The sequence below is a fragment of the Rhipicephalus microplus genome, chromosome X (genome assembly GCF_043290135.1).
Source record: "Rhipicephalus microplus isolate Deutch F79 chromosome X, USDA_Rmic, whole genome shotgun sequence".
NCBI lineage: Eukaryota > Metazoa > Arthropoda > Arachnida > Ixodida > Ixodidae > Rhipicephalus > Rhipicephalus microplus.
Window position 1 is genome coordinate 90,171,216 of NC_134710.1, and position 19,977 is coordinate 90,191,192.

General features: G+C 44.0%; 1 protein-coding gene across 2 annotated transcripts in view; it reads left to right on the plus strand.

Moving 5' to 3' along the window:
* The window catches only part of Dhx15 (DEAH-box helicase 15), a 100,593-nt gene that overhangs the window by 50,717 nt on the left and 29,899 nt on the right, over positions 1-19,977 (plus strand). The window contains exons 7-9 of one of the 2 annotated variants that reach the window (XM_037427394.2): positions 5,100-5,358; positions 12,241-12,432; positions 15,007-15,129. In XM_037427394.2, the coding sequence (XP_037283291.1) occupies positions 5,100-5,358; positions 12,241-12,432; positions 15,007-15,129 (574 nt within the window). The remainder of the gene's footprint in view (positions 1-5,099; positions 5,359-12,240; positions 12,433-15,006; positions 15,130-19,977) is intronic. The other variant, XM_037427395.2, reaches the window with a different exon arrangement.

The window sequence follows — 19,977 nt, forward strand, 5'->3', positions numbered from 1 at the left end:
ACTCACCGGCAGTGTCCATAAATTGCTATCGCATTAATGATAACCCAGTTTTTTTTACTGCCGAATGAGTGTTTTAGATTAGCTCTGCCTTCAGTTCCCCTATTGTTTAAAATGTGCGCTTATTTTTCAAATTTTTGTACCAGACATGCATATAACGAAATCCTCTTAATTAACTTTTTAAGAATTTATCAATTTAATTATATCTAGATTTAACTGTATTACGATTACAGTAGACACGTTAAGCATAACCTACGGGACCGCAAAAATGTGGTCTAGTTACAGAGAGAGGTCGGAGTGAGAAAGCCAAATCAAAACCAATCATATTAATGTCAATATTTCTGTTTGAGCAGCAGTTCCTTTAAAAATATTTTCAATCACCATACCTGCCAAGTCTCGGGATTGGCTGGGAGACTCCTGTATTTCGACCGTTTCTTCCATTTGTATGGTTGTTATGAAAATCTCCCAGAAATCGAAATTTCTGTGCGTGATCTGGCTGCATTGACAAGAAAGCAGCTCAATCCGCTCCAGGCTTGTACCTACCCCTTATTATTTTAAATATATTCAAGAAGCGTTCATCTAGACAGAGAATCTCACTGATGCGAAACCGCGGCAGATACGAATTAGTGAAATTTTCTAGCCAAATTCTGGGCCTAAATTTGAATGTTCCGAACACATTTTCTAATCGCGGCGGGTGATACGAACTTTAGTACGAAAACTGTTGAACAAAGGCTGAGAGCACCATACTCGAAGCTTCGGAAGTATGCGTGCGACTGGCGCACGCACTGTTTTCTACAGTGCATATGATTGTCGTTGCCACAACGGCTGTGGACGAAATCACGGTTGTTCTTGACACGATCATGTATGGCGAGGACGTAACTGACAGAACCCCGAAAATGTGCACACTCCAACACTCAACCAGTCAAAGCAACGCTGCTTTCCGCAAATTCTGCGGACAAAACCGTAGCAGATGCAGTCGTAGATGGCATAAGACGATGAAGGTGCATGCGCAGCCAAGCGCACGGGGATGGAAAAAAAAAACTACAGTAGAGCCCCTTTATAAGAGACACTGATATGAGACAAAGGGGCATGAGACACCAGTGTGCCTACAGTAAAATACACGTTAATGGGAAAATGCATACATGGTATCCTGCTTATAAAAGACATTTCATATAAAAGATAAGAATTGCTGTGTGGAGCATGCCTCTTTTAAAGGGGTTTAACTGCATAGTTTGCTGCAACTGTCGTGCACAAATCTGCGGTCGCGGCGACGCGATAGCGATCTACGAGCTCCAAGGACACGCGGCTAACGTAGCTGTAGATTTAAGGCAGTAAATACATAAAAAAAAGGGCCAGACGCGTTGTGGCGTTCCTGTCGAAAGAATACAGGAGTGAGCAAAGCTTTGACCCGCGCTTTTGCGGCAGCCAGCTGTGCCGTTCCGTCCGTTCACGTGTGCCTTAGTAAGACATACACGAGCTGTTTTGAAGGAAATAAATTCTGCTAGTTGTGTTGACCCTATGAGACTCTCACCTTAGTGGGAAACCTTACCTTCATGTGTAGAGAAGCCAAAAGCATTCCAGTTGCTTTAAATTTGGAACAGAGTCCAAAGTGGGCGGACGTTTCCTGTTACCTGGCTCTGATAAAGCCATGGAATGAAGAGAGTGTTCTTTGTATGGCTCCATGTAAGCTCTTGGACATTTGTCACACCCTTGTTTTCGTTATACTTCCCATACCAAACAGCTCCAAAAAGGGGACAGAAAACTTGGAGGGCTATGCTGGTAGAGACTTTCTTACTTTTCAATCCCAAGTGAATTCTCGCTGCACAATGCCTTGATGGAAGCGTCCTACGTCATGATCCACATGCATCGGCACAAGAGCCACAGCAGAGGGGAGGGGGGAAAATATCATTTCACGCTTTGCCGACACTGATGGCAGTACAAAGTAACAAATTATGTCCGGTTTGTGGGATGTCTTTCTTGACCAACAGAGTTTCAGACACTGCATGGGTGTTCCAGGCAAGCTTTGTTTGATGTGCTTAGTATGACAGCATTCAAGTAGGCTTTCGTTTCAGACAAAACTAATCCAAAATGTTGTTAGTTTGCAGCCTGGGTTAGGCCTGTTGAGTGAGTTGAGCGAAGACAGTGCATTGTGCACTATGGGGGGGTGCTATTCTCGTGGTGTCCATGGAGTGGATATTTCCACTTCGGCCTCAACTAATTGGCTGGAGCTCGGCAAGCAGCGCGGCACCCGTTTTCGGTCTTTCTTCCGCAACATGATTTTGACGGCATGCAGCTTTCACAACTCTCCTGCACAAATGAGAGACTGAGTGCGTTTAGCCTCTATAAATGCTTCCTCCAGAGCTCTTGGACGCACATCTCTGAGGTCACGCATCAACTCTAATCATGTTAACCATTCCATTTTGTGTAATGTGGTCACCTGTCTGACACACGTGGAAGGTCTGCGTGCATATTCTGCATCATTCTTCAAGCATCTCTGCATGTTAATACGCAAGTTCAGACCTGTCTAGTTTGTTTATAGGGCCAGTAAACAGGCTCCGACATTTCTTTACACCCTCCCATACAAGCTCGGCAATTCGTAGATTAGACTGCAGTGACCACGTTTTCTGAATATTACAGCGCCGCGCACCGTGCAGAGCCTCTATTTCAAAAAACTATTCCCACGCATCTTTCTTACGCCTGACCGAACCCCTTGTACGCACAGTGACGTCAACTCGGCGACGTGACGTAGCACGCAGCTCGCCAATTGATCTGCATCAGGGGTGAAAAAACAGTAGTGTAGTCAACGTCAGTTCCTGTTCCCACCCACAGCTACGAAACTGCTCCTTGTTTTTTTTGTCACTGCTTGAAAGAACCAGCCTCGCTATTGTCGCGTGCACGTGTACACTCCTCGTTCAACTACAGCGCCTGTGCGCACGTACAAACTTACTTCGCCCTTGACATGAGCAACACGGGTAAAAAGCATTGCTCTGTCGTTGGCTGCAAATCGAGCGACTTGGCAGCGGAGAAGCATTGGCACCGGGTGCCTCACTACAGGGCCCTGCGCGCTGCATGGCTGAAGCGAATCGGCAATCCAGCGACGTACGTCGGGGACCTTATCGTTTGTGGCCGACACTTTGCACCTGACTCTTACACGGTTGACCCGCAGCTGGTGCGGCAAACGGTAAACAAACAACCACGCTTCGCAGCAAGCGGAAGTGCGTTACGACTGATCGAGTTCGCAGATGACGTCAATCGCTGATGTGTCACGTTGCCGAAGTGGGCAGAGTCACGATGATGGGCTACGCCCTCCCCTTCGTGAAAGGGAGAAGGGGGGCGAGGCATCGCGAAAATTTGAAACCAGCTTAATACGATGTTCTAACCGCTTTAAGGGGGCAGACTGCTCTTAGACATTTTTTGTTTATTTCTTCAGTGATCGTGATCAAACTGCTCAGAATTATGCAGTTTTTTTTTTGCTGATTTCAAATTTTTAATTAGTTTTACTGTAACTCATCTTATTCCTGAAATAACTTAAGTTCATCCCCTATTGTTTAAGGCCGTCATACAAAAAAAGTGCTCAATTAAAGGTGATATTTAAAATATCCCAATATAGACTAATGACTATAGATTGAAATAATGCAAGAGTTTTTTGGTTTTCAGCCTTTCTTAATTATTTTACAGCAAAATGAACTATCCATTTTCAGAAGCAGTTGGAATTGTGTTAAAATTTTGATGAGTAATTAAAAAGGCTTGTTCTTTAAATTCTGCTCCCATACTTGCACCCTGCACACATACAGGTTTCCATTGCAAAAAGAATTATTGTTGTACCTGCCCTAGCTGCAGAGATGTTGAGGCCTCAAAATTGAACAGTTGTAAATTTACTTTTTTGAAAAAAAAAAATGAAAAAAACTGAAAACACACAGCTTCTTCAAAAAGCAACGATCATGGTGTGCATGTTTTGCAATCCTCATAAAAGTGCTCATAAATTCGTATCAGAGCTTTTAACACATGTGCCAGCAAATTATAAAGAGGCCTCGAAGTTGGTTCCCCATTTTTTGCAGATTCTGCATGTTAACAGCACCGAGTATCTGGACAGTTAGAATGACATTACAAAAAAATTACCACTTCCTGGTGTGTGAAAATTTGCAGAGAGATAGCGAAATACTTGCTGATACCAAATATGTCAATTTTAAAAAATGGTTTTTTTTTTTGTCACTTTTTGGTCCCAAAGAGCAGTCTGCCCCCTTAACTTCATTAATATAGCACGTATTCGCAAAATTCTTGTGGCAGCATGTTTGCAAAAAAAAAAAAAAAAAACTGCATGTATATCTCTTTTAAAAAATTTTTGAACATCAGGGCTAATTACTGGCCCTTAAAGAGTACTCTTACTGTACATTTCGTGCACCTTCTTTCTCTTTTACACTGGGATTGTGCTAGCATGTTCAGTGCGTCGATGTGGTCAAGAGTGCCATGATGTCGCAACTTTCTCTCTTTTTTTGCCCGTAACCGAATGTGCTACACCGAGATGGACACCACGAGAATTGCGCCCTAGAAAGCAGTTTTCGCTCGGCAATATTAGAAAAACGGTGGTGACATGTCACGCTGAAAGCAGGAAGCACTGAATAGCTGCAATTGGAGCCGTAACACCCTAATTATCTCAATTTGGAAATTCGGTTCTGTGTAGCTTACGTCTGCTTCAACCAAGGCTGCTGGCATCTAATTTGAGCATGCAGCAAAGGATATCTCTTGGCGTGATACGGAGGTCATAAACCTTAAAGTAATGTTGTGTCACAATGCTGTAATGACAGACATTAACATGCTGCATTGGCTTTTTATTACAAGAAGCAAAAGGACCAGCCTTACTTCTTGCAGTAGAAAAATGCTTTGTTGTTTCTATGAATGCTTCCTTCACCCGAACACCAACATTCTCTTGTTACTGTACGATAAGTTTCTTTTTTTTTTTACAATATGTGTATGAGGTTTTAGTGTGTTTGCCTCAGTTGGTAGCATTGTTTAACTGTCTTGTCAGTGTGCCATCAATTAGGGTGAATCTCATGTGGTCTTGTAGAGGAACGCCCGTAGTGAACTTGTGCAATGTTTTTCAGGTGTACAATCCTCGCATCCGTGTTGAGTCTCTCCTGGTATCGCCCATTAGCAAGGCCAGCTCACAGCAGCGAGCAGGCCGTGCTGGCCGCACAAGGCCAGGCAAATGCTTTAGACTCTACACAGAAAAAGCGTACAAGACAGAGATGCAGGACCAAACGTATCCTGAAATTCTTCGTTCAAACCTTGGTTCAGTTGTTCTCCAATTGAAGAAGTTGGGCATTGATGACTTAGTGCACTTTGATTTCATGGATCCTCCAGGTAATGTACCTTTCTGGTGCTTTTGGTGTGATGTTAATTGTTGGTAATTCCATCAAAGACGTTTTTGGGGCTGCTATTTCATGCTGCATGCACTCGGCAAGTCGTGCTGCACTCAGCCTGTCCAAAAAGTTCATGAACTAGTGCTCATAGCAGCATTAATCTTCAAAATGACATCTTATTTCTATTTGTGACCAGTGCAATGATGCAATGAACAAGAAGTGAACTGCAAGTTACTGTATTTTATTTCACACGTTGATACAGTCTAACACGGATGTATTGAACTCTAAGGGGATTGCGAATTAGTTCGATATATTAAAAATTAGATATAAAAAAATAGAGGCCCCGGGAGCTTACAATATGCGCATTCAAGAATTACAACTCATTCCGCACACATGCCGCGACAAAATGATTTACTTGCATGAAAAAAGCAAATCGCTATCCTTGGCCTGCTTCTTCGTTTTTAAAATGTTGAAGACTCTAGACGCTAGTCTCGATCTTATCACAACTCTCGAAAGGCGTCGTCTATATGCTCGTTATCGTCGTCTTCGCCGGTTTCTGCTAGTTCCACCGTCTCGAAGCCTGCCTTGCGGAAGCAGTTGACCACTGTGTCCGTCTTCACGTCTCAGCAGGCATTGAAGATCTTTGCGAAGATTTCTGGCCACTCGTTCTTCATCCACTGCTGGATGTCCTGGCTGCTGACAGCTTCGCTATCGCCAGAAATGGTTTTGCCAACGATGTTTGCCAATGAGGGGGGGGGGGGGCAAGTGCTGAAGTGCACCTTCCAGCTCGCGCGGCGTTTGATATATCCGAAGGCAGGTAAGAATACCGTTTGATATAAATGTGCGAATTTTTACTTTTACAAAAGAATTTCAAGGGGATAACTCGAGAGTTCGATATACCCAAAAATTTGTATATGTGGGTTCGATATAACCGTGTTCGACTGTAGTCTGTAAACTTGATTGATATGTGGGGGTTTAACGTCCCAAATCCACCATATGAGTATAAGAAATGCCGTAGTGGAGGGCTCCGGAAATTTCGACCACCTGGGGTTGTACAGTGGAACTCCGCTACAACGAACGCCGCTTCAATTAAATTTCCGCTACAACGAAAAATTCGTGATTCCTGTCAGCAGTCCATAGGAGTCGATGCATAAATATTGTCGCCATAACGAAAACTTTCTTCGATCTTCCCGCTTCAACGAAATTTTACGCTGCAATTCCAGGCTCAGTACTTATTGCTATGCAGTACACCCAATCTTTAACATTTCGATGCATGTTTAGAGTATGAAATACTCTGAAATACGCGTTGGCACCACCAGAAACCGCCGCTGTTCAACAACCATGGGCACTGCCATTTCACGATAGCGATGGCAATGAGACTGCCCTGCTTTTGCCACTGGCTTATTTTGAGCCACAGACGATCCGAAGCTGAAGCTCAGTCGCTCAGTTCATGGTTTCCTTCACGCAGCTGCTGGATGCAACCACGGAACAATGCCTTTTCAGATTCCGATGCTTATTATAATGTTCGCGCTTGGCTAGTGTGGTAACTAATCAGAGCGGCTGTTTGTCCACATTATCAACGAAATCAGCTAGCTGCGAGTGATGGATGATAAGAACAGCATAGAATAATGCAAAATTCGCCGCTCCACGATACCCTGCTTTCATCTCGCCGTTGTCAGGTACTTTTGACGGTGGACAACTGCTGGTGTTAACGTGTTAATGCAACTGTTTAGTTCAAACACAAAGGCAGTTTTAGGCATGTTTCAGCGTGCTTTTCACCATGGCCTCGCTATGCATTGGTGAGAATGACGTGTGGTGCTGCTGGGAAAGAATAAGAAGCAGTGTACATTTTTTGAATCTTGAGTACAAGCGTTCCTTTGTTTTGCTAGCTCAGATCAGCTCTATTTTTTTTTTTTTTTCATTTCGCTACAACCAAATGTTTTCCGCGCCCCGTCAGTTTAGTTGTAGCAGGGTTCGACTGTAGTCCGTAAACTTGTCTTGCTTCTTGCGCGCCATTAAGTCCGAGTCATCCTCAATACCACTGAAGCTTTTCAAATTAGCGAATTCAGGTCCTTTAGTCACAACAGCATTGTTTGATGCAGAATGCCGATGCAAGCTTTGAAGGGCAGCAAAAGGTTGGTTAGCGGCGGCAGCGAAGGCGTTGGCATATGCAAAACCGAACGAGTACACATCCGCGGCACCGGTAACGGCAGCCTTGATAGAAGCATCGATGCAGCCCAAAACAGCAACTTCTTCATCTGTGCCAATGTAGTTGCTCACTACCCACTGTCCTAGATGATGCCCGAAAACGCGTAGTCCCAGCATTCACAGAGGCACTGTATGTCGTTGTTGGCGTTCACGACTCACCAGAAGTCATCACCTGGCCCACAAGGAAAGTTTACAACGGTGCCTTACTTGACGTCACTCTCAGCACCAGTCATATTTTTTAGCGCTACATGCGAGTCAAAATTCAGTTCAACTCGCGAATGAGGATTTATCAGGAACGGGGCGAGAAGTACACTAGGTGCAAAAGAAAACGCCGAGTTCCATCATCGACATGTTGGTGATATCGCTGTTACCTTTAGATCTGTAGCAGGCAGCCGCTGCTTTCAGCTGCTTTGATGCGAAAAGCTAAAAAAAAAAGCGTAGCCTCAGAGACATGCATTCTAAAACCGAAAACACAAAAATATGTTACAAGGTTGCAGATATCCAAGGCCATGCTTTTCAAGTTGGCATGCCATTGTGCGACAATAAATGAGGAAGGGAATGCGAACATCGCAACTAGATCGCCAAGTCACTTCAAATTCTGATTTTTGTGTCCTCGACAATGTCTTTTTTTTTTTTTTTAAAAAAACACTATAGTCGAACACGGTTATATCGAACCCACATATATGGAATTTTCGGGTATATTGAACTAGCAAGTTATCCCCTTGAAATTCCTTTGTAAAAGTATAGAAATCCGCATGTTTATATCATACGGTATACCCACCTTTAGATATATCGAAGGCTGCGTGAGCTGAAGGTGCGCTGAAGGTAAAGGTGAGAAGGCTCAGACTGCAAAATCTCTCACTTGTGGAACAGCTTTTCTTTCTTTTTTTTTTTTCCGTTTCTATTTCTCTCTCTCTCTCATGCTTTCTCCGCAAACCCATCGGCTTGGAGAGCAGAAACGAAGGAGCCGACATCCTCCTCCTTTCGTTTTTTTTATTTTTTGTTGCTGTTTTGCAAGTTTTAATCACCCAACCACACACGGCGCGCGTCTTTTGCTGTTGCCCTCGCGGGTGGACATCGCCTCACGAGCGCTTAGTTGCTTCTGCTGTCGTGTCTCCTACGTACTACTGCATGTGCAGCATCTCTCTTTTGCGTGTGTGGTGTGCAAAGCCGCTGCGGACTCCTTGAATTGTCGACTTCTGGTGTAGCTCTGGCCAGCGTCAAGAAGCGCAAGACCTTTGGCTTTACAACGAAGTTGAAAGCTATTCAGCGTGTTGAGGTGGGCGAGAAACGTTTGACCGTCGCGGACGACTTTGGGATACCATGGAGCACTCTGAGTACCTTGTTGAAAAACAAGGCAGATATCAAGGTGAAGGTGGCAGAGCAGCGAATGTCGGGGGCCTGTCTTGTGCACGCTTCTGCCCACGGGAATGTAGAAAAGGCACTCTATACCTGGTTTTTATAAGTGATTGCGAAGAACATTCCGGTCGATAGCCTGATGCTGATCGCCAAGGCCAAATGGTTTGCCACTGCACTCAGTGAAACAACTTCACCGCCAACACCGGGTGGCTTTACCGATTTAAGCAGCGCTACAACATCGTTGGCAAAACCAATTCTGGCGAAAGCAAAGCTGTCAGTAGCCAGGACATCCAGCAGTTGAAGGCGAAGGAGTGGCCGGAAATCTCCGCGAAGGTTTCTCCCGCAGAGATCTTCAATGCCTGGCTAGACGTGAAGACGGACACAGTGGTCAACTGTTTCCGGAAATCTCCGCGAAGGTTTCTCCCGCAGAGATCTTCGATGCCTGGCAAGACGTGAAGACGGACACAGTGGTCAACTGTTTCCGCAAGGCGGGATTCAAGACAGCGGAACTTGCGAAAGCCGGTGAAGACAACTATGACAAGCGCATAGATGCTTTTCAAGAGTTGTCGTCCCGCTTCCCGGTAGCAGTTCTACATAAAGTGTCTGTGGACGACTTCGGGGAAGTGAACTGCAATGTCCAGGCCCACAACTCATGCAACAATCAAGGAGGATCGTCCGGAGGAGGGGCTGGCTACACGCGCTTACGCCACTGAAGTGGCGGCAGCATTCGGCATCATTCTCCGTTGTATTGGCTATATGGAAGGAACCGGGCTGTCTCACCTGGACAGCCTTGATAAGATCGAGACGAGCGTCTTCAACATTTCAAAAACGAAGAAGAAGGCCAAAATTAGCAATTTCTTTTTTCACGCAAATAAGTCATTTTGTTGCGGAGTGTGTGCGGAATCAGTTGTAATTCTTGAATCTGCATGTTGTAGGTGATGATCCGCTACAGGTAAGCTCTATTTGTTTATCGAATTTTTTATATATCGAACTAATTCCCGATCTCCTTCAAGTTCGATATATTCATATTCGACTGTATGCCGCGTGTTAAAGCCTGCTGATTGCGCATCAAACATACCTGTGCACTCGCAAGCGCTGCGCAACGAAGCAGCTCAGCGCGATGGAATAACATTGCCTGTTCATCACCTGCATGCGAACAGAGATCGAAACTTTTTAGAACACGGTCAAAAATTTATCATTATTGATCGGAAGAAATTGCACTTCTAGGGCTTTGGCGCGGCACAGCGTTCGATATAGCCAATGTTCCGCTGTGCGGAAGTTCGATGTATGGGTGCGACAGTCCCATATTTTTGCACGGGAAATTCAAGGGCTTTTCTCAGCTCTTCGATATAGCCAATAATTTGATATATTTGAGTTTGATATATCCTGGATCGACTGTACAGTAAAACCTCAATTATCGATTTTTGGTTTTATTTCTTTTTGCTGAAACGGTTGAGATCACAAACTGAAATGGGTGACATCACATTATGCCTTGCTGTGGTGTAAACATAGTACAGTCGACTTTCAGTAAACGGAACCTGAACGGACCGGGAAAATATGTTCCATTTAACAGGATTTTCGTTTACTGAGAGGTGAACATGGGTGCAGAATGCAAACCCGAAACCAAGCATTGCAGAGGCAGTAGTTCTGTTTTAAGCAGTAGTTCCTTTTAACAGATTTCCGTTTACTGAGAGTCTACTGTACGTGTAATTGTAGTGTTTGAAAAGTAATGTTGCCGATAGGCACTGCATTGAGCTCTGCCAGACTTGAACTTGACAACAAGAATTTCAGTGGCTCCTTTGGCTCTTGGAGTTATAATGGAATAGATGGAAATTTGTCTCTCCTTTACTTGAGTCGAATGCATATGTTTGGTATGTTCAGAAAATACATACCAAAACAAAAGTGCAGTGTTGCCAGCATTCCTGTCAAGACCACTGTTAATATGCTACACATACATGTTTCTGTGTTAATGAACCTAAACAATTTGAAGTATGATAAATTGGGATCTATGAAAAAATGAGTATGGCACACAATATATTTACAGTGTGATTTGATAGCCAATATTGCATGTGGGCGAAAGTGAGGTAGCACTGAAATGCCCCTTGTGGCTTCTATTTAAAGCTCATAAAAGTGCCACCTGACATTACCACAACATGGAACTTCTTATACCCCTGTGACCAGGCCACCATCAAACTCTCTCAGAGAAATTCCGTCAACGTAAATCTCCCTTTGGGAGTTCAACGGAGATGGAGTTGTGACAATGTCACACGGCAATGACAAAGTTGTAATAGTTGCCACAAGGGGCTCAGCTGGTGCTGTTTGATTTTCTCAGAAATATCTTAATTGCATCTCTAGTTGCTTTTCTTGTGAATCTTCATTGTGCAGTTTAAAAAATATATATTAAGTATGTCTGAAGTGAACTAAGGATTTTAAAAAATTATTTCAATCGAGAACGCATTTTCTAAATGTAGCAATGCTGGCCACCTTGTGCCTAAAATGTTTGTTCACAATTGCGCCGTCCCGTGCTCGACAATTAGTTGTTTTGTAGCCCATGTGTGAAAATTGTTGCAGTTATGCAAGTGCTGCTCCAATTGCTCTAAACTGCTCCAAAAGAGAGATGCTGCTCCATGCTGCTGCAAAGTGCAATATTTGCTAGTAACTGCTCCAAACCTGCTCCAAAATAACGTTCGCAAGCTAAAAAGAATGAAGTTGAACCATGGGACCATCCCGTGAGCATAAGTGAAACCAAAAGGAAGCTGTATACACTACCATCCTAGTATGCTACTCAATGGCATAAATCCAGAAAAATCTCAAGGGGTGACATATATCAGGCCGTGGTGTCAAATTCGTATTTTAATAAGGGTTTTATTTTTATTTATATAGGAAATAAATCATGCTTTCAAGTAAAATTTGGAAAAAAACTAGCATAGGGTCTGAGCTCGAGCAATTTCATTGTTCTATTCAGTCTCTTTTTTTTTCATCTTTTTTCGGTTTTCATAGTTCACACAGCTGAGGGGCATTTAACCCTGGTACGCAGTAAAAGATAAAAAGCTTTTTAAAAAGTTGATTGCGCTACACTTAGCATTTATTTCAGTTATATCATGTGCTAAAAAACTAAATCTCAAGTGGGACACTTTTAAGGGGTGTCCTCCAAAGCCTGAACACCTGAAAAGTCCAGACTATGCACAATATTCTGTGTAGTATGTGCGAAATATTGTGAACATAAGTATTTGTAGATGAGAATGTCCCTTAAATTGTCAGACTAAAGTACTGATAGCATTTTTTTAAAGTACTTCGATATTGTTTTCTGTTCTAGCTCCTGAAACATTGATGCGTGCGCTAGAGCTCCTCAACTACCTACAGTCCTTGGATGACAATGGTGAACTCACTGAATTGGGATCCATAATGGCAGAGTTCCCCCTAGATCCTCAACTAGCGAAGATGTTAATCACGTCATGTGAATACAATTGTTCCAATGAAGCCCTCTCCATCACTGCTATGTTATCAGGTATGGAATTTCGGTGAGCTTTTACTACTTTTGAGAATGTGTAAAGTAAACTTCTAAACACAGAATTCAATTACAGCGATTGTTTTATTCTAGGAATGCAGGCTTGAGCATCTGTTTAAGGAGATCACAAACATGTGCCATGGGAGAGATTTAGGTAGCTGTTAGGTAGATTTGTGAGCTAGCTGTGTTAGCTGCAATTTTTTCTGCTTGTCCTGCTACTGGTCAAAATTTTTTCTGAAATTGAGAGATAAATTCTCAGCAAGGCAAAATATTTTGGCAAAGATAAACTTTTATTTTCAAATATGCCTGGAATTGACGTTAAAAGCAAGATAATGTACAATTCGAACTGGAACCAGCTGGCATGACCTTTATACAGAAGTGGAAAGCAGGCATGCCATGGTGCCATTGATGGAGCTTTTTTTCCCCAAATTATTATTATTATTATTATTATTATTATTATTATTATTATTATTATTATTATGTTGTAACCAATCATAGTAGCAATGAAGTGGTCTTGAGTGTTTAAGAATTACCAATTGTGCAGCAAAGTACGGTCAAACCTCGTTAATACGTACCTGCTTTAAACATACTAACGGCTAAAACATAGTTGTGATGAATCCCCGACCATATAGATTAGGGCTTTTCGTGACTAATTAAGTCACTTCCTACGCCTACCTGTTAGTACGTACCAGCTGCGCACAGCGATCACTTCTTGTGCCATAAAAGTTGACTGCGTCGCTGAACTTTCGACGCCGCAACGTGCCGCAAACAGTTTTTTGTTGTTTCAGAAAGTGCGAAGATCGGTCGGTCAATTGTTACAACTTCCGCGTGATTGCGGTGGTGCCTTTGCGGGTAATCATAGGGAGAGATCGAAGGCGTGGTGGTGACCACCAACAAATGCACCCATAAGACTTACCTTCGACAAAAAGCCTTATCACGCTAACTATCCTCAACATCCCCTGAGCATGCTTGTAGCGTGGCGCCACTTTAAGCCTACTGTACGCTTTTAATAGGAGGAGACTACCTCAACGTGTTAGACAGCCTATCGCTGCAGCCTCTTTGTGCAGGACCGCGATCATGCACACACCGCGTTTGCAAAAACAAAAGCAGCTCGCTATCGCGGAGTTGAGCGTTGTGGGTTATAAGCCTAGAGAAATTCCGGTGCATTGTTGGTATCGCGCTAAGCACGCGCATGCAGCACAGTGAGCGTAGTGCTGTGGTAATCATTTTGCATGCTTTTACCGTTAAACGTTAATATAAGAGGCATGCTCCGGGCAGCAGTTCTTGTCTTTTATATGAAATGTATAAGCAGGATACCTTGTATGCATTTTTTTATCAACTTGTATTTTACTGTAGGCACACTGGTGTCTCTTATCCCCATTTGTCTCTTAAAATCAGTGCCTCTTATAAAGGGGTTCGACTGTATTAGGCAGCAGCCCAAGCTCACCTCCATCCGCAGTCAGGACAGTTATAGTCATCGCCGTGTTAACCCAACAGGCTACTCACCGCATATATGCATTCTGAGCTGAAGTGGACGTACTGTACAGCAAGTGGCTCGCCAGTCACGGCGAGTGTCGAGAAGGCTGCATGCAATTAGCCAGTAGACGATCGGCTGCATGCAACCGTACCAGGGTATAGGCTATTTTTGCTAAGTATGCAGATCGCGGTACGCATGTATCACGGACAGCCGATTGTATATTCGTTCTGCTGGTGTGTCAGTCACTGCATTTCTTGGGCACGCATTCCTGTATAGTTTTAAAATGCTCCTTGGCATCTTCACCTCATGCTATCAGACTGTCGTGTGAGAATCTGAAAATCTTTTCTACATTTTGGTAAAAAGAAAGAAATAGCTTTGTGATTGGCGCTGTAGGCATATGTGCTGTACCACTGCACTCATTTCGTTGTTGGCGGCAATGGGGCTTGCAGGAATTTGTACTTGCTGGTTAATGTGTACTACGATTAGTGCATAGCTATTCCGCATTCCCATGCAGGTACGTCAGGGGAATGCGGAATACTCTTCGCAATGGAGGTCTGTTGTAATGAGCTTCTTCTGTATGTATATCACGGCATGTGTAGTACATACTTTACAGCAAGAAAAAAAAGACTACACATCTTTTACTATGCTTTCTCAAAAATCATTTGGGAACAGCACTCCATTCGGAAATGATCTGGGGAATAAAAGTCTGTTTCATTGCATTAGTTTTAGTAAATATTTATTTCAGTGCATGGGAATGTGTTTGTGTAGTCATTCTGGTGTGGCTTTTTTGGAACTGACTGTCTCATTGTAGCTGAAAAACCTTGTAGAAATTGAGAGATGCGGGAAGTCTTCTTGAAGTTGGGGCATCATGTAGTGTATGGAATATTTTAGATGACATGAACCAATGTCACAGTACTTTGTGGCCAGGTCTGCTTCTGCAAGAAGCTTTAGAAGTGCTAAGGTGAGGCAGAAGGGCATCTAAATGGGACCCTGGTGGGAGGTGTTTGGGGTGAGCCTAGTGGCACGAAACTAAGCAGAGGTGGATGTGGGGCTGCGTCTGTGCCCGCCTGCGGCCCCCCCCATCCGACACTGTTCAGTTCCGCAGTGCTTTGTGCGCCCCAACGAGGCCAAAAAGGCTGCTGACGAGTCCAAGATGCGCTTCGCCCACATTGATGGAGACCACCTGACCCTGCTGAATGTGTACCACGCCTTCAAGCAGAGTGAGTTGATTTGACCTACTCATTCAGAAATTCTAGCTATTATAAGTACCGTATTTACTTGTGTAATGAACGCACTGGCATAATAAATGCACCCTCCACTTCAGTCATCAAGATTTGGATTTTTCTTTTCCCGCATAATAAACGCACCCCATACATTCGTCCGCTGCAGTCCCACTAACCGACACCTGGCACCTCCTTTGCTCATTAAATCACTCCTGTTTTTTATTATTATTCCAACCCACCCCTCGGCCACCTCTGCTCGCTCCTTCCCCTTTGGCGCGCCGTATAGTTTTTCTTTCTATCATGTGCAATACCCTGTCTTTTTTCAATATCTATGCGCTGCAGCGGGATTCACGAAGGATGCGATTGTAGAGAAATCGCAGCTGACAAGCACAGAGCGAGCGTAGGTCACAAAACTTCCCGCGCCAACGGACGACCGGCTTTTTGCAAATATGAAACTTTAAGGCCCAACCACATGCAAGCAATTTTCGAGCGACGACACGATTTGCTGACGCGAAGGGCCATTCGTCGCCATCGCATCACAGGTTTCTGGAAAACCAGAAACCGCTTTTCACTCAGAAAAGATCGTGACTATTTCTGCAACATGGTCTCTTATTCTCGCTTTAGTTGCAAGCGAGACGGCCGCCGTATTCTGTCGCTAATCTTGTGATTAATGGTTTGTTTTGATGCTTCGGTAGTAGCTTGCTGCAATGTTGGTTGCTTGCTACAATGTCAACAGCGGCGTCCCGGTCGTCATGCGAGGTTGCCACAAAGTTGGCAAAATACGTCATGGCATTGTAGCGCACGCTTCTGAATGCCCCTTAAGATCGCAGCAGATACCACTGTTGTGGTTAAACGATTGCAAGGAAAGATAGCCGTGAAACGCTTTTATGGCGTGCACAGGGTGGCACGGGAACAGTTTGCTGAAGATAGCACCTTCAACCACCAAAGATGAGTGAAGTGTAACAAAGCTGAGCGACCTCACTTTTTTTTTCTCGCATTACTGAATTTTATTGCTCATACAAAAAGTTTTCATAAAATTTGCCCCGAATAAGAAACGCACCCCGAACTTTGCTCCGATTTTTTTTAGAAAAGGAAGTGCGTCCATAATGCAAGTAAATACGGTATTCCCTCAAGGGTCTTGTGCAAACTTCTGTACATGTTTCTTTTAAACATCTGCGGTTCAAGAAGTTGGATTTAATTACAGTTGAACCCCTCAATAACAAAAGCTCCCAAGAATGAAATTTTTGTGGCAATGAAAAAAACCTGGCATCCCCGACAAATGTCCCTTGAGTTCAAGGCATTTGCTCCCTCTCCCCAGTGAAAAAAATATATAAAAAGCACTCCCACACTAATGAAAGTTTCAAGTGGTCATCCGCAGCATGCTTTTTTCTCAACCGATGAGCTGCTTGGGAACCCAGAAGTTCAAAAATAGCGGCAATGGTCTTTAGATAAGTTGAGCACATACATTTTTGCCAAGAAGCATCAGTATACTGTGTTTACATGCAATCAGATGATAATAATAGCAGCACCTTTGTTGGCAACTACATCGGCACGGGACATTTCAAGTGACAACTTTAATGAAAGTGATATTTAGCTGACGGTCATTCTGTAGATGGCCTATCCACTTACTGCCGCACGTCTCTTCGTGTGCACACCTAAATCCCTCTCTCTTTATGTGCTGCGGTGTTCCTTTTGGAAAGATTCTTCCTTCTGTTGAAAAGCTCAAATTTTTCACACTTCAGGAGAAGTCTAGGCTCATCGTCGAAGCTGTGAAAGTCAGATATTGCAGATGAATGCACATCCTGCGCAGCTCGTTGTCGGCAATTGTCAAGTTTAGAGAGAGCATAATGGCTGCACTTAAGCGCATGTGTGACTTATTTAAATTTAATTGTGCAAAGTAATTGGTGTACATTTTTTTTTGTGAAAATGAATTTCTCACAAGAATAACTGCCAAAGTGAATGTCGTTAGTTTATTTAATTTACTTACTCGCTGCTCACAATAGACCCTTTTCATAAATACGCCACCAGACCGTGAGCTTTTCGCCAGTTTCGCTTCGCAAAGGAGCGTGGGATAGCTAGTGCCATCATAAGGGTATGAAAAGCAAGCTGTCAAATGAGCGAGTGCAGTTCTCCATATCATCCGCTGCGATTGCACAGCTTTCTAGCTTGAACAAGCTCCTAGTACTCTCCTATAAGATTTCTGAGCTGCTTCCGCTGCACAATCAGCAATATTTTGTGCCCTTCAACGTGTTGGACGAGCAGTTTGGCTTGTTATGACTCGCAATGCATGGATCCGGCCTGCAAGAAACTCTCGTCGGCGTGCCCTCCTGACGCGGTCCGTGTCCTGCAGGAACGCAGGAGGTGTGTATGTGCGCAGCAAGAAACGCGCATCAGCGTCGCTGAGACACACAGCCTGCGCCGTCTACTGTGGTGCCTTCACAATGGCGGCAGACTGTAGTTCGCGTCTGCGGAGCTAGGGGCACCCTTTTTCGAAAAGCGTCTATTGAAGCCTGCCCCTCCCCTTCCTAAAAAAATAATACAGTCAAATCTCGATAATTCGAACTCGAAGGGGCCCAAAACTTTGTTCGAATTAAAAGGAGTTCGAATTAATGAAAGCTAAATAAACAGAGGAATCTCCATGCAGTGGCGCGTGTGCATTGAGCTAACACACGAGGGGGAAGTTTAAGAAGACTTACATTTATTCACAAATCACAGGACATCCGTTATTAATTGAAGTAATCGGTGATGCGCGTCTGCACACGTTTGCCTTGCAGCGAGTCAATTCCGCACGCAGCTTGCAAAGCATTTCTACTTCGGCTTCAGCATTCTCCTGGCAAGAGAAGTTGCGCGCGAAAATGTCCAGCGCCGACACTTTCTAAAGACGACGACAACAACGACTGCGCAGCAGAGCCTCTCGGCTACGCATCCGCAGCATGGCCAGCATGTGACGAGAAAGGAGCGTCTCCACGTGGAGAGAAGCAGACCGGTATTTCAGAGAAAACCAACACTCCGCTGCAGCTTTTTTATCTCTCTCTTAGCGCACGTCGTTGAAAGGAGAACGGTTACGTGGCAGGGGAGGGAAAGGGAAGCGTGGCACCAGCGTGTAATAGGACCCCCTCCCCCCTTCCCAAGGCGCAGAGCCGTGCTCCCGCAAGGGACTAGGGCTGCAGAAGATAGCATCATTTTCCTTTTCTTCAACCACACAATCATTCAACCCAGTGACGGCTTTCTTTTTTTTTTTTTTTTCCTCTCTCTCTCTTCGCCTGCAGCGTTGAAAGGGGTGGGGTCTTTATGTGGCAAAGACGGAAAAGGGAGAAGCGTGACACGGGCGCGTTGCAGATCGGCATTTGAGAGAGAGCAAACATTCCACCGCAGCCTTTTCTTTCCTTTTCGTTTCCTTCAAAGGCAGCGTTAAGGTGTTAACGTGTCGCAAATGCCGCCGCGGGATCGGACGGGGTGCTGAGAGTATTTTCAGAGCACGGTATGTTCAAATAAACCGTCAGAAGTGCTTGGGCGTTCGAATTACCGGGCGTTTTCACCCATTGGAATACACATAGCTTTGGCGGGACCTCATCGTGAGTTCGAATTAAGTGTGTTCAAAATAATGAGATTTGACTGTACTTTGCTTTATTTCTCAGAGTTGGCAGGCAACTTTACAATCATTATTTGTTTTATTATTACAAGCTGCAGGGCAGCAAGAAAAGTGCTGTACAATAAAAATTGTTCACTCATGTCCTTTTGTTAGCATGATAGAGTTCACATATGTTCAATATTTGCGAGATGTACATTTGGTGATCATGCACCAGGGACCAAATTTCATGTTAGCTCCATTGCATATTAAACATGTGCATTCACTACTGCATTTGCAAGTTTGTTTTGTATCTTGTTGGTTAACTTTTATCTCTGGTGGTTTCTCTTCTTGTAAATTAAAGGTCAACCCGGCGATTTTTTGAGGCCCGTGGATCTTAATGAGATTTACTGAATTGTCCCTTGCAAACTTCAATAATTTATGTTAAATGAGAGACTAAAGTGAAGGGTAGACATTTCTCAAAATAATTTTTGTTGTTTACCTACGCATGCACGGCAAAGTATGCTGTGGATTAGCTAGCAACAGTGATGGCAAGCAGTAGTGTCAAGGAATACCGTGTTCAGTGCCTGCTTTAGTGTTCATTTGCCCTCACCATTGGCAATCTCAGCACTGGCCACATCAGCATGATTTGTGTGCCTTCCGAGCTTGTACACTCCTGTGTGTGACACAAAGTGGTAATGTTCAGTTTGTTTTCGTTAGTGCTTTTTTTTTTTACAAAACAGGTTACTTTTTAAAATTAGCCAAGTATTTCTAATATCTGATGTCATACACTTGTGAGAAGAGACTTGGGAGCTTGGGTTTGCCATGGTATTGGTGTGGTACAACTATTTACAGAGGTGGGCTTTAAGAATATTTGGTCAAAATATCCTGTAATGTTTGAACAGCTTTAGGAGCTTGCTCGACAAGCTTTTAATGCTCGTGCTTGTCCAAAGGCCGGCGTGTACACTTGTGTTTCTAGTGTACATTTCTCCTGTTACCACTCACAGCGTCGTCTTTGGGAATTCCAACATTGCCCACTAGATTGCGGGCCACCACCCAAGGCGTCAGTTTTCCGATAATTTCGAGAATGCTCACTACAGTAAAACCTCGTTAACCCGGATCTTACGGGATTGGTGGAAATGTTCGATTTAAGCGAATTCCAGATTATTCTCTTGGAGCGGGCCAGACTGTGGAAGAGGACGAAGTTGAGACAGGCACGCGCGGTGATAAGGCACAGCTTGGTCTCCATGACAAAGAAACGGGTCGTCTCTGCCTAA